The 15,044-nt window shown below is 39.8% G+C and overlaps 1 protein-coding gene and 1 long non-coding RNA gene across 3 annotated transcripts in view; one reads left to right on the top strand and one right to left on the bottom strand.

The window, feature by feature from the left end:
• Positions 1 to 107: 107 nt before the first annotated feature.
• On the bottom strand, positions 108 to 10,853 carry LOC113669450 (protein mono-ADP-ribosyltransferase PARP14). The gene is made up of 8 exons (XM_089206892.1): positions 10,659 to 10,853; positions 8,272 to 9,055; positions 7,569 to 7,826; positions 6,319 to 7,196; positions 5,907 to 6,080; positions 3,257 to 4,973; positions 2,673 to 2,987; positions 108 to 1,545 (listed from the first exon to the last, which is right to left on the bottom strand). The coding sequence occupies exons 2-8, from the start codon at positions 9,014 to 9,016 to the stop codon at positions 1,274 to 1,276; spliced, it is 4,359 nt and encodes a 1,452-aa protein (XP_089063018.1). The 5' UTR covers positions 9,017 to 9,055; positions 10,659 to 10,853; the 3' UTR covers positions 108 to 1,273.
• A 2,162-nt stretch (positions 10,854 to 13,015) lies between these two features.
• The window catches only part of LOC149051210 (uncharacterized), a 2,098-nt gene continuing 69 nt past the window's right edge, over positions 13,016 to 15,044 (top strand). The window contains exons 1-3 of one of the 2 annotated variants that reach the window (XR_016187081.1): positions 13,016 to 13,364; positions 13,603 to 14,486; positions 14,579 to 15,044. The exon at positions 14,579 to 15,044 is cut by the window's right edge and continues 69 nt beyond it. This is a non-coding gene — a long non-coding RNA (uncharacterized LOC149051210). Of the gene's footprint in view, positions 13,365 to 13,602 lie in introns of both variants that reach the window. The other variant, XR_016187080.1, reaches the window with a different exon arrangement.

Here is a 15,044-nt window from a genome sequence, read left to right as displayed (position 1 = left end):
CATTAGGGATTCTTCGTCAGCCTGCTCTAATAATCGGCGGGAAGACCCCCTTTCACTCGTTCAATGTAAAAAACGCTATTTGTGGTCAAAAAGGGAAAACAAATGCCTCAGGTTTTCGCTATTCCTTTATTTTAATACCAGTTGCAGTTACACAATGCTTTTGACTACCCTCTTAGCGCGAACCAGTTTTTTAATATCTCAAATAGATTCCCTACCTGGTGAATCTTCTACACCACAAAAGTAAGTGAAAGTCTTCATTAAAGAATGAGACAACGTGCGAGTTACTAAAAATTAACAGCCAGTCACATAGTTACTAGAATCCCAAACAAACGAGAGGGGGAAAAAGGAGTACATTAAAAAATAACCCTAAAGACTTTTATATATATACAAAACCTCGTTTAAAACGTTAAATTTTAATTCTGGGAAGTATGAAGTCATGGCCCCTATGAGAGCCATTTTAGAAAATGTTTCATCTGTGTATCAGAAATTATAACCTAACCTGAGTAAGGGGTCAATTTTATCGAGTCTGCCTTGAAAGGCAGAATGTTCCTCACATTTCTTCTATATGTTCAATGTTGTCGAACTGAAACGAGGACATTTCTTTTTAAACTCAGTATTAAAGTAAAGATCTTGGTTTTTAAGTGCCAATGACACGAATTTTTTTTTTGGCGTCTTGCAGAAACATCACGCGAAGCGTAACAAATTGGGTATGCAGCGCCTCTGGCAAAGTAGACACCGCGTCCATAGACCACGCCTGAAGAAAACAAAGATGCATTCTAAACCATGAAACCATAGCTATTTGACTATTTAAACCATAGTTAGAATAATCCAAGTATCCGAGACGTAAGTGGATGGAATGTTAAGCCGAAAACTATCAATCTAACAAAAGACGGCTTCAGCAACAGACCCACCATGAACTCCAGGGAAGCACCTGTTGAATCGTTGTGTATTGATATGGATGCTGTTACCACTAGCCTCTTGGTGGTACCTGGACTGTAGTGATAAGACTCGTTAAGCTGGATTTTACTTTGTTTGGCATCATTACAATAACTTTCTAACCACTGGGACATGATCATTCAATTTAGAGGATGAAGAATGAGCTTTGAGTAAAGACGGTAAAGAATGCTATCGAGAAACTATTACCAACATTTATATGATGTTCCCTACACTGTGAAGGAGAACGATTTCGTGCAGTTTATATATCTAATAAACTAAGTTGAACTATAAAGCATTTCAACTCTGCCGTTTTCTGAGGAAAAGGTCCTTGTGGTCTTCAAAATGTTATAAGGTATTCAGGGTAACACTGATTATCAAAGAAAACAACAAAGATGCTGGGGCTTGATTGGTTATCAACCACGGAATCGTAAAGAATTTCAGGTTTCGATGGATTTTTTGGTGGAGGCACAATCATTGAAGGATCTCCAACACAATACTGCCCCACGAGGACCTTGGCAAAGTACATTTGGCGCCCTCCACCACCCCCAGCGCATGCAACTGAGTATTGAGCGTCTCTAGCGAAATAAACACCACGTCCATAGGCCGTGCCTGAAAAAAAAGCTCAATTTAGAAAAAAAGGATCGACAAAATCATACATGCGGTGAAGTTATTTGTTATAAAAGAGGCAGTTGTACTCTCCTTATATTATTACAGCTTTTATTACCATATTTGACTCTAAAGAGTGACTTGGTGGGACAGGTAGACAAATAAAAGTTAAAAGCCAAAAAAAAAACGCTTTAACCTTTTAAACTCTACAATAACAAGCCTAAATCACACATTAAGGTCATGAGAATAAAGGAAATGGTCACCAAAGAAGGAACCTTTTGATTAACAAACAAACTCTTTGTTTCAGCACCTCAGGAAATGTTTCAAGAACGGAGTGGAGAATGTGCATACTGATGTAAGGGTGTAAAGAGTTAACTACTTAGGACCAATCGTTTGAAAATACTGCTTCAATGCTCCTTTTTCTCACACGAAGCTTTCGAAATTAATGATCCTAGCAGTATGTACAGGGCGTGAAATTGCGCCTAATACAGGCGCCAATGCGACTAAATTTTTCACTTTGGCGACCAAATCCTGAAAGTTAGTCGCCAAATTGGCGACTAGAACGTTTCATTATAACCTTATAGATATAGATATGGAGAATTTAAAAATTTTGCAAAGATAACTCCGCGGCAAACTTCCTCGTTAAGTTTGTTTCCAAAACGTAGCACATGCATCTCGATCGATAACTAGACGCCATCTTGGAGTTAGATAAGACTGAACGTTGTATATCATCCATCCTAGTGTCCACTTTGTAGCACGTTAAAGATCTTTTCCCTAACTTAATTTTGGAGGCCTATCTAGAACGCTGACAGCGTAAAGAAAGATTTTGTTTGTCTTTGAAAATGGCGACCAACTTTTTTTGAATTGGCTACCACTTTGAAGAATTTAGGAGCCAAGTGGCTATCAGAAAAAAAAGTTAATTTCACGCCCTGATGTAGAAGGCGTGCCACATATTAACCACTTGAAAACTCTACTCATCATAGAGTCTGTAGCTCGATGGTAGAGCGTTGGAGCGAGGAAATCTGAAAGCCTGAGGTTCGATTTCTCATAAGTACTTAAAATTTTTCCTTAATCCCACCCGGTGACGAGATGATGAAACGTTTCCTCTATTTAAAATTTCAGTGACTTACCACGAGTCCCACAGAAGCTCCTGTTGAATCCTTGTGTGTTGATATGGTTGATATTTTTAGCATCCGTCCCATGAAACAGCTGTCTTTCACTATTTCCTCCCGTATCTTTATCCATTTTCTTTTTTCTTACCATGTAAGAGTGATACAGATGAGGATTCTGTACGCGTTCAATCTTCTGAATATTAAACGCACCGGCTGTTTCTTGAAACTTACGTACGACATCTTGATACTCAGGGGAGCCTGGCTGCAATTCTACTTTATGTACAGTAGAGTCATGCCCGGGCATAGGTGCCCAGTGCTTTGGTAGAGCAATTCCTACCGAAAGGACCAAAAGATTAGAATGTTGAAGTGAAAACCCATCTACTGAGGTTAAATTTCAAGATCCAAGTATATTTTTCAGGTAAGACACATACAAGATTAACAGGAAAGCTTGGGAGAGACATTTTAGGACAGCTTTTCTGAATATCTCCTATCTGTATCACAAATTTATTACCTTAAACATTCTCTGAGACATGAAATAGCTCTCAGTCTTTTCTTAAACCTTATCGAAACATCCTCTTCAAAAGAGATGTCTACCAACTAACCTTCATCAGCTACTTCGGTTGGTCCACCACGAACGACAATGCGATCCACGTCATCCTCAATTTCAAGTTTGACGTCACGGTCTTTAGCTTTTTTTCTCAAGATATCCTTCTGCTTATCGAAAAGCTGACTGACGACGTCAGTTTCCACTTTTTCCATTGTACAAGCGTCAGAGAAACCTTTCTTCAAAGATTCCACGGCTTTTCCTATGCTCACCTTGTCTTTGCCAATCACAGAAATTCTTACAGAATGTTCATTACTTTGGCCTGGTGCCTGCCTACGTCCGCGTCTTCTGGTTTGCCTTACTGCTGCATTCTCTGAGTCACCTTCTCCTTCAATGTCTTGCACTGGTTGTTTCTTCTGCTCTTGTAGAAACTCCTGCATCATGGAGGCCTGGAACACAACCACTCTTACTTTTTGAATATTTTTACAGCGGGCACTGAATGCATTTAGTGCTTTGAACGTCAGCTGGGCTGAGTCCGCTCCGGTCAAGCCGTATCCTCCTGTGCCAACACACGGAATTGAGATCGCTTGAAAGTTATTGGCGTCCGCTACACGAAGACCCTCCTCCAAACATTGCTGGAGATGCTGCTTATCTGAGGAACCTGGAATTATGTGAACAATATGAGCTACTTGTAAATTACCTCCGCTGGTAATTATCGCTGTTCCAGGAGTCTGCTTTCCCAATTGGTTGCATTCTTGTTGCACCAGTGGACCACTCTGTCTTGCTATGGCTTTGCTTAGGTCTCCGGCGTTATTCATGTTCATATCCGTGCTGATGATATTCATGATAGCGTCAGTGCTGTTCTCTTGAGTCAAATCGCCATTTATCACTTCGACACCGAAAGGGCTGGTTAAGGTCATGTGCTGAGGCACGCCTACTTGTAGAGAAAACGAGTGCCTCTGATGTTCTTGCTGAAATGCCGACAACATTGGAGACTCGAAGATTACAATTCTGACCTTGCGGACACTACGGAAGCTTCCACTAAAGTTTTTCAGGGCATTAAATATCAGACTGGCTGAGTCTACTGCCGAAACATGCAATGAACCAGTACCAACTGCGGGAATCGAAATGGATCGAAGACCATGAGTCTCTGCCAGCCAAAGACATCTTTCTACACACTGCTGGAGGTGGTCTTTTCCGCTGTTGTCTGGAATTAAGTGAATAATTTTCTGTGCAAGTAGATTTCCACCGCTGGTGATCAATGCGGTTCCACCCGATTGTTGTCCGAGCTGATTGAACTCAGTCTCTACCTGTGGCCCGGCTAGCTGTTTCACTGTCTGGCTCAACTTTCCAGCACTGTCCATGTTCAGGTCTTTAGTTATTATATTCACAATGGCGTCTGTAGTTTCCTGGTACACGTCGCCCTTCAAGACTTCAATGCTAACATCCGATGTCCCCATCGTTTTCTTCTTTCCAAGGAAGGAACGCATTCCACTAGTTAAAGGCGTGATAGCAGGGTGGCCAATATGTTTGTCCATCTCATTTTTGAAGGCGGAAATTAATGCTTGATCTTGGTTAAACACGACAAATCGGATGTCCCTTAAATTAGAAGCGGGGTTGGCTCGGCAGAAATTGACCGTTTCTTCCAACATGATTCTCGAGGCTGTATCGCGTGGGAATTGTAGGTTTCCAGTCCCAATGACAGGTAATGCAATGGAGTTCGCTCGAAGCGTTTCACCTGTTTGCAGGCACTTTTGAACGATGGTCCTCAGCGTCTACAAAATATGAAATAGAAGTTGTTGAATGTTAGTGGCACGGATGATGAGGTGGCAAGAGGTAATTTAATAAATCCATTCATTGCTTTGTGATCTCAATAGAAATTCTCCACACTGTCTCCTGAACATTTCTTATGAATTTAGCAGTCACAATTTGGCGTTAAGTAATGCAATATCCCCTAGTTGACATATTTTCCTTTACTCCGTCACCTTTCTGGTTGATAATGCATTGATAACGAGAGGAGAAAAAACTGACGGGGTCTCCTTAAAGTGAAAAGTTAAAAAAGGTGAATCCCTTTCGATCAATTTTTTGAGCTCCAGGGATCAAAGTTATCTAAGCCTTGAATTTTACTAACATTTTCGAGAGGAAAATCAGAGGGTGCCATTTAGGATGTTCACACAAGTAGTATTTCCTTTGGGGATCAGGATCGAGGATGTTTGGATTACAACCTCACGGAAACTTCCTTTGGAATTGGGCCTAATTAATTATATTTTAGTGGTAATAATTTCACATCTCCATTTGTTTTTCCTCCTAAGATCTTTGCTCTCACTAATTCTACAAAATTTCTAATTAGGATTTTCGTATGATATTAGAAATTGAAAGTTACTGTATGCAATAATCCTGTCGTTATATATTCGATTGGTCATTCTCGAAGAATTCGGTGAGGAGTGAGGCTTTCCGCCTTAGATTGCTTCGGCCTAATAAACATGAAAGAATGATTGACTATAACCTACATTGAAAATAACATTAAATCGAGCCTGAAGAGTCTTCAGTCGCTTTATCCTACAAGAGAATGGATGGGCTTCGCCAGTTCGACATCCGATATCGTTTAGGTTTTCATCAAATCTAAACAATAAATACTCTTCGAGAGGTCCTTCCCTTCAAAAGTGAGCTAATACTTAATTATCTACGTACAATTCATTGTTTCTTACCGGCTCCCCTCCACCGTTGTTCCACTTACAACAGTTCGTGTGAATCACGTGACCGACCGAGGAAAAACCACCTGAGACAGTGATGTCACCAACGTTGGGGGTTGCGGTCTGAGGACCACCGGCATTCATGATTGCTTTATCGCATGCTCCTAAAGAACTGACAAGTACGTCAGCCTGAAATACACACCCAAAAGATTATTGTTAATGATTCATGAACGTCTTCAACATGGTGGACTGTTGTCGTTATCAGACTTGGTGCTCTCAATAAAAGAGACGTTAAATAATGTAACCACACTCTACAAGTAGATGAGAGCTAAGTGAAAAACTAAAATCCATAAATATGCCGACAAGATCCTCTAAAGTATTTTCATAAGATATTCTCCTAGTGTGAATAAAACAGTGTCAATCCTACCTTCTCTTTCTCTATGTTTCCAGGTTTCCACGACACTCTGTGCCTTTGGGCTCTTACCAGGGTAGACGAGTCAGTTGCAGTAGTGATAGCGTGGTCATCCTCAGCATCATCGTCACTGTCGCCTGAAGAAGTAGAAGCGTCGGATTCGGATTCGACGCGCAACACCTCGTCCCTTCCTCCTCGACCAAATTTTTTCTGGACTTTTATGGCACAGTCTTGATTTTTTTCTACCGATTTTACCAGCTGATCTCCTTTTCCACTGTCAAAGTATTTTCGAAGGCCTGGCTGTTTCACCTTAAAGGTTTTCAACTCAGTGGAATCTATCAGAGCGTCGATCTTCTTTCTTACACGTGACAAACCCTCTCTGTTTCCAGAAATGACAAAATCATCATCGTCTTTTCCCTTTTTAATACTCACTACAAAATCTTTTAATTGTTTTTCTATGGTGCGTAGATCTTCTTGACGTGGCTCAAGAAGATACCTTCGCATAATATCAGACGTGCACACAAAACGTTCCGCCCTAATGCAATTGTTTTCAAGAAAGGCATTTAACTTCTTTATCACTTCGGTCACGTCATCACGGAACCCAGCTACGTATGTGTCGTTCGAGTTGTTCCCCCGGACAAGGACATTCGTTGAGTTGATCTCGTCACACAACTTCAGCCATTCAGATGACCTCAACAAATGCTTGCTTTCCTCGTCTACTTGAACTTTCTCTTCCACCAGCTGTTGTGCTTTGGCATCAGGTTTCTGACTCTTTCGAGATTCACTGGCCCCGGTTGCAGTTGCTAGAGACACTCGGCAAGCTTTAATTGACAGCTGAGTTTGTTTAAACTCGTGAGGTTTCACTTCATGTCTGGTTGACACCCTTTCCACATCTGTTGATTAAGGCACTTAATTAAAGCATCTAATTAACGCGTTCAGGAATTTCCTTGAGGAAGTTATTTTGTCGTTTCAAAACACTTCATGACACTTTAACTTGAGAGAGACGCACAAATTAAGGACGATGGGGTTGTTGGGTTTGTGAAGATCAATTAATTAATCAATCAAACAAACAAAAACAAACAATCAATCGATCAATCAATCAATCAATCACTAATTTGTCCTTCTCTAAGTCTAATATACAGCTCAAGTTTTAATTAGGGACAAGCAATATTTGTTACTTATAATAACACTATACCAATATTTTAGAGACCAATGAGTAACAAACCTTTTGCGTCTTGAAACACAACCTCAGCTCGATCACTCACCTCGTTCCCCACCTCGCTCCCAATCCTTTAGCTTCCATTTAGGTTTTGATTGACACCCTCGAAAGCCACCTCCTTGTCCTCCTTGGTTTCCATGTCGTCTTTGGTAAGCAAACCGCTGTTCTTGAAGGCCATAAAATTGATCCCCTCGATACACTTGGGTGTTTTTTGAACCCTGGAAAAACCCACCTCTGTGTACCCATCGCGGTCCTCCTCTTGTCTTGTCTCTTTGCCTTGAGTTGTAGCCACCTTGAGGAAAACCTACGATTTTGAAACATTTAACTCAGAGAGTTATCGATTTTAGAAAAGATGATGAAAAATAAAAGCAGTACGAGTCTCAGTTACCGCTTGCTCGTACCTGACTGCTGTAAGAGATGCTCTCGACACTAATAGCTTTGTGATGTAATCAACGGGTCACCCTAACTTCCGATGGGGAGACATACCATTAAAACAATCTCAATTAACAAAGGGCTGCATTTTGAACCTTCATCAAACATTAGAACATTAGGCTCTTTCCATTCAGACAAACAAGTCCAAGTTTTTGATACGAAACTCGACAAAACAGGAAAACTTTTGGGAAAAATTTCCAAAAATTTGAAAATTCCTTCTGTGTTTTTCCTGTCCAAACTCTTTTCTTGAATATAAAGCGCACGTTGATTTCTTTATCCCGTAATATTGGAGACAAACGAAGAAAAACTCAACTGACCTCCCCTTCGTGGGCTTTCGGTAAAGACGGCTAACTTCCGATCTATAATCTGATGCAGCTCTCCCATCTGTTCTTTCATTTCCTGAGTTGTGGCTTCTAGTCTCTCTAGGGATTTCTTTACTTCCATATCGTTACGATACCAAGTGTGCAATTCCTCTACATTTCTTCTATCCTCATCCGTGAGGGGATCTGTCGAAAACTTATCAATCGCCTTCTGCCATTCCGTTTTCTTCTCATGGCTGATGTGTCCCGCGATCCTTACAAGGGCCTCACTTATCTCTTTCCATAAGGATAAAAACTCGGCTGCATCTGATATCTCCATGTCCTGGGAAACATGACCATAGATAGAGTTCCGATAGTATTTAATTCTCGCTAAATCTGCCTCCAAACTGTAATCCGATGTTACTGGTAGAGCATCCCAACCTGTAGCCGGTTCGATCAGGCCACAAAGTGTCCTCAGTAGCCTGAAGAGTAGAGTTACATCAAATTCTACTGATTTTCCGTACACCCCTGAGGAAGGGTATAGGCAATCCCTTTGTGGTTTGGTGAGCCTAGCTATTTTAAGCTGGTTCATTATGGCAGGATTTTGCAGCCACTTTGGAAGATCATTTGGAGGACAAAACATGTCAAAAAGTTCCCTTAGTAGTGCAGTACCTCCAGTTATCAGCAGACGAGTCAAACGTTGGAAATTTGCTTTGCCGTCATTTGAACGAAGCAAATCACCAGGGTCGCGGACGGTGGCCATTTTATTTATCCACAAGCAGCTGACTGAAATTACATGTCCCTGAAAGTACCAAACGGATAAGCAAACGGTTTTAATTGTGGTTCAAATTACACCAAGGTCGCGCTCAGTCTTTCATGTCCATTCTCTGATACAAGACTTCTCAAAGTCGGTGAACCTTTGTGGTGGAAAATACTGACGAAGGTTATGTGCATCAAGAAACTTGATTCATAGATACAGGGAAATAATTCCCACATGTTCTTTGGCATACATATGGTTTTTTGACCACACGAAACATGTCTGAAGAGTTGAGCGATTGAAAGAAAGAATTAACTTACAAAGAAACGATTAAAGATGAAATAAAACTGAATGAATGAATGAATGAATTGATACATTAATTATTGAAGGATTGATTGAATGAACAAACTAACGAATGAATAAATGAATTGATGAATGAATGAAAAAAATGGCCACCATCTGCTTGGAATTAAAATTAAACCTCTTCACTGAACTGATGGAAGATGAAATATTTACTTAACGAAGTGAGTTTGCTGTTAACTCTGCACGCTATTAGGTTCGCTTTGCCATGAATAAAATGCAGTCTGGTTCAAGTCCTTCGACGTCATGCGTACTTTTTTCTTAGTTCTTGTTTCTTTTCTTCCTTAATAGATGACCCGTATTCTTCAACGAATGTTGTCTCTAAGTCGTGAGTCGTTGAAAATGTATGAAAATGTGAAGCGTGACAGGATGTGCACCTGAGGCTATGTGAATCGTCCAATGAGAAGTCGATGTTTTCGGCGTCAAAACATTTACATATTAGCGCATGTTAGAGAAAAAATTTCCAAACCACAAGTGTAATCAGTGGTGCGGACAGAAAGTTACCTTTATTTCAGCAACACAGTTTTGCCTTTTAAGTATTTAATTTCCCCTTACTATGTCCAAAAATGTTAGTCAAATAAAATTCGTCACTAGCTATACAGCATCGGTATGCTTGGACTGAAGCTATGCAACCGACGAAGTACGGATAGAATTGAATCACTATTCCTAGCATTTATCCTACTAAAGGATTGCTTTGCAAACTTCAAAAGACATAATAACGATAAACCAGTTGGCGATGATACAAATATTTTAATCAAGGTATAAAAAATTACCAAGAAACTCGGAATCAAAGTGAACTCTACGATTGCCAACACGAATTGCAGCCGCGCTAGTTTACTCATAGTTCAGTAATTATCATTTCTTCGCTGATATCGGGCTTTTACATTTCATTAAATGCACAACAACTTGTTCTAGTACTGTCATGATACTTTACAAAATATGCTAACGGAATAACATAAACATCACTCACATATCGAAGTTTCCAGGTGATGAGAAAGGATCGAGATATTCCACTCTAATAGATCATTTACTCTTCGATCTAATGGCTTCCGTTTTATTGATTTCGCTCAGGATCAGTGACAAACTTCAGATTTACTTCGGTACGAGAAGCAACGAGCTTTAACGAAAGTAAGATGTTTTCGAAGGATTACAAAGCTTCAAACTGTGACACAGATCGCGAAAGTCCTCCCTAATAACACCAGAATTACACTTTATGAATAACATAATCTTTGGAGGCAAGAAAAAAATCCGCCTCTTGCACATTAGAGAGAAAAGTATCAACACTTACACTGACGATTTTCACGCGCTTTCCTTGATGTGATGCCAATTACTCCTCCATGTTACGGCTTTTAAATCCAAAGTAATAGAACAGGAAAAATATCTTCTAACAGATGACACTAAGCAATCCAAAAGGAGCGTTCCGTAGGTGTTCAGCGTGAGTTGGCCATGGGTGCATAGCCAATTTGCCCATCCTCTCGGAATTAGGGATCAGAACGAGGCTTACTTTCACTACATCACGAGCCTCAGGTAAACGGAAGTTCAAATATTCGAAAAGGCTGGTTGCTATGGTGCGACGTCAAATATCGCTAAGTTTCCATAATCGCCTTGACAGCTGGTTTTGATAATCGCTGAGTAATTGCTTGATTTTGTACAATATCTCATTTCCGGCATAGAGTAAAATATGGACTGGACTATTTTTTACTGGGATACCTGTGGTAGCCCAGTCATAAAATGCCTTTGTCTTTTTGTCTTTTTTTTTCCTCCGCCACAAAATGGAAAAATTGCGCAATAGTACCCAGTGGTCATTGGGCCCTCAACACCATGATCACATGCTGATCACGCGTGTTAACTTGATGATGATTGACGTTGTCATGCACTAACAGGGCCGGGTCACATGACGAATAAAACTCTTTTGTCAGTCGTTTTGTATTTCAACGTATTTGTATTGCGATCTCCTGGAGCATTATGGCGCAAACGCTCAAAAAACTTACAGACGCATATACAAGTCGTATTATTCGTGGCTAATCCACACTAAAAGATGTTATTGAGCGGTAATTTTGGAACGGATTGAGTCGCGAACGCTTGAAAGCCATGAAAGCCTTGAATGCCTTCTATGCCAAGTATGCCAATGTCTTAGTTGAAAAACGTTCACTTGTAAAAAGCAAAATCTGAAATCTGAAACCAAACTGCATATACTCTATGCAATCTATTGAACAACACTACTACCGTGAGACTAAAGAACATAACTATAATAGATGCAAACTGCTTGTGAAGAAAGACGCCATGTTGGATTCACTTGATGGCAAGGAACGTAGCTACAATAGCAGTACAAATGGTAATAATTTCACGATCAGAAAGGTGAATCTTATGTTTGTTTTCATTGTAGTTGTATGGATATTCTTTTTCAATAAATACGTGATCCAAAACCCTGTGTTTTTTGTGTATAATGCTATTATGTTAAGTATTGTTTACGCAATTGTCTTGTCACAGGCGGCCCAAGCTCACGTCTCGAGAAAAAGCCAACGATTAATTCATGAACGCGCCACGCGTTGTGTGACTTGGTGTTAAGTTACGGGAGAAACCGTTGGAAATTTGAACACGTTATAAGGAATAGTATAGGGAACGAAGTATGGTCGATTTACAACGATAAATATTTCGAAATATGAACATTTTTCTCGTAAAATCAATAAAACTTACTCATACCCTGTGAATCCGTTGTAGTTTCTGGCGATTTCTGCTTTTTTAAGCTTGTTTTACCCTCACTGTTAATCACGTCATCAACTTTTATTACGTTGGTAAAATCTGTACCGACATCACACCAACCAACTCGCGCGCAAAGTAAGAAGACTATATTTAAGGCTTGAAATAATATTGTGATCGATTTTCATCAAGAAATGGGCCAGGAATATTCCACAATAGTGCAAATAATCGCGAAGGCTGATCGCAGAAAAGCGATTGCGTGACACTCGGTAAGCTGTAAGATGACCTGTTATTAGATACCAGACGTAAAAACTCTTCAGATTCTCAGTCTGCATTTTGAACCCACTCTGCAGTCTGCAGTCTGCAGTCTTTATTTTGTATCCGCTCTGCAGTCTGCTGTCTGCATTTTGTACTAACAGGTATCCGTGGCACCAATAGTTTATTTTTGGTTACATTTATTCGCGCAACACACATAATCTACCACAAAATACCTGTGAGTGAGGTGGTTCGACATTTTCGTTCTTTCCCGCATTAATATTCTTCTCTCCTTTTGTAAGAATGTAGACATCACTCACAATGTTTCAAGTAATCCACCCACCCTATAAAAAAATAACTCTTGCATGCATAGCATACCTACGTTTTGAAATAGGTGTATGCCCTTGGGCCAGACTTGAGCGCACTATTTCAGTATACTAGTCCAACACCCGTAGTATCACTACACTTGATTCCAAGGATCCAGTACCATCCAGGTATCCCAGTTACCCTGCTCACAGGGTCTAGTTGGACCATTTTTTGGACCATTCTATAGGGGGGAAGCACACCATTAGTTCTCAAGGAGGGGTGGGATGCAGTCATAAGTATTAAGGGAGGGGTGGGAGGCATAGTGTTATTACTCAGGGAGGGGGTGAGAGACGGACTATTACTACGTAGGGAGGGGTGGGAGATGGTTGTAATAGTAAACGCTACTGGTTAATGGAGCTTTTACTAGATCGTTCAAACTATTCCAATCGGTTTTTCGACTGACTTTTTGTATGTCAAGATTTTAGCACTGAGCTGCGGCGTTTCTTCATTTTTTTGTCATGCGAAATTGTGAGCTGAGGATCACTGAGCAGTTGCTAGTTTCACTTGGCATGTTTGCCCATGACTGTAGAAGCCTCAAGGATTGCAATGCTGTTTTGTCTGACTTTGGACCAGACAGTATGAAGGAGAGGGAGAGAATTGTGGTAATTAAAGACCAAACCAGGACAGGAAAGTGCTATTGAGAGGCACAACATTCAAGTAGTATCATTTTCAGGTACAGGGTTCTTTATTTGTTTTTCTTTGGATAAGGATCTAACGAAGATCACAAGATTATTGAATTACAGGCAGTTATTGTGTCAAAGATTCAGTGGATCTTTTTTCAATCATGAACAATTTTTTGTTTTATTTTTTTTACCCGAGTGGCTGTTGTTCTAATCCTCAATCAACAACTTTGGTCACTAAAAGCAATTACCGGTACTATTGTTAATTAGAAAAATGTATTTACCTCTCAGGGTCAACAGAATGCAAGTATTTTGGAGAACATTGACAAGATTATAACACACTCACTGCCATTGCAAAATCTCAAGTTTTTTTTTTTTTTAAGAACAAAGATATTGCTGAGACGTATCTGTTGAACCAGCTTACATTTTGTGTGGAAATGGTTCAGGTACACTCAAGTTCTTGAAATGACTTCCTGCTACAGAGGACTTAAGTATAAAAATTGTGGTAGCTAGCAGTATAACATTTGAATTTTGAAATTGTGTGCACCCATTATAGTATGGCACAGTCAACATTGTTTTATTTTAAAGATATCCATTTTTTGAAGTTTAAACCTGTAATATTCTTTTGTTTTGTGTTGCCTGATCACTTCTGAGATATATACCATGATATATATATATATTTTTTAGTTATTATTTGTCATATTTCATAGATTAATATAGCTGGTAAATGTTGTCTGTCCTGGTACTGAGTGTAAAGTCCTTCTAGGATATATAGCATACTTAGTTTTTCATTCACGGTTAATATAGGGAAAGCTGTCTTTCCTTTTGGGTTCACCCAGGCTGAAGTCCTGACATTCAGTGTAATGCTGGGATATATAACATACTTAGTTTTTCGGTCATGGTTAATATAGGGAAATGTTGTTATCTTTTCTCGTTAATCCAGGCTGAAGTCCTAGCATTCAATGTAATGCCTGAGTACTTCTGGGATATATAACATATTTAGTTTTTCAGTCATGGCTAATATAGGGAAATGTTGTGTATCTTTTCTGGTTAATCCAGGCTGAAGTCCTGGCATTCAATACAATGCCTGAGTGCTTCTGGGATATGTAACATACTTGGCTTTTCATTCATGGTCAATAAAGGGAAATGTTGTGTATCCTTTCTTGTTCACCCAGGCTGAAGTCCTGGCATTCAGTATAATGCCTAAGTATAGGGAATATAATAATATATATAGGGGAATGTTGTGTATCTTTTCTTGTTCATCCAGGCTGAAGTCCTGGCATTCAGCATAATGCCTAAGTGCTTTTGGGATATATATAATGATTAATGTAGGGAAATGTTGTGTATCCTTTCTGGTTAATCCAGGCTAAAGTCCTGGCATTCAGCATTAAATGCCTGAGCGCTTCTGGGATATATAACATACTTAGTTTTTCATTCATGGTTAATATAGGGAAATGTTGTGTATCCTTTCTGGTTCACCCAGGCTGAAGTCCTGGCATTCAGTATAATGCCTAAGTATAGGGAATATAATAATATATATAGGGGAATGTTGTGTATCTTTTCTGGTTAATCCAGGCTGAAGTCCCGGCATTCAGTGTTATGCCTGAGCACTTCTGGGATATATAACATACTTAGTTTTTCATTCATTGTTAATAAAGGGAAATGTTGTGTATCCTTTCTGGTTCACCCAGGCTGAAGTCCTGGCATTCAGTATAATGCCTGAGTGCTTCTGG

This window comes from Pocillopora damicornis, chromosome 1 (genome assembly GCF_964200805.1).
Source record: "Pocillopora damicornis chromosome 1, jaPocDami1.2, whole genome shotgun sequence".
Lineage (NCBI taxonomy): Eukaryota > Metazoa > Cnidaria > Anthozoa > Scleractinia > Pocilloporidae > Pocillopora > Pocillopora damicornis.
This window is presented reverse-complemented; position numbering and strand designations above follow the sequence as displayed.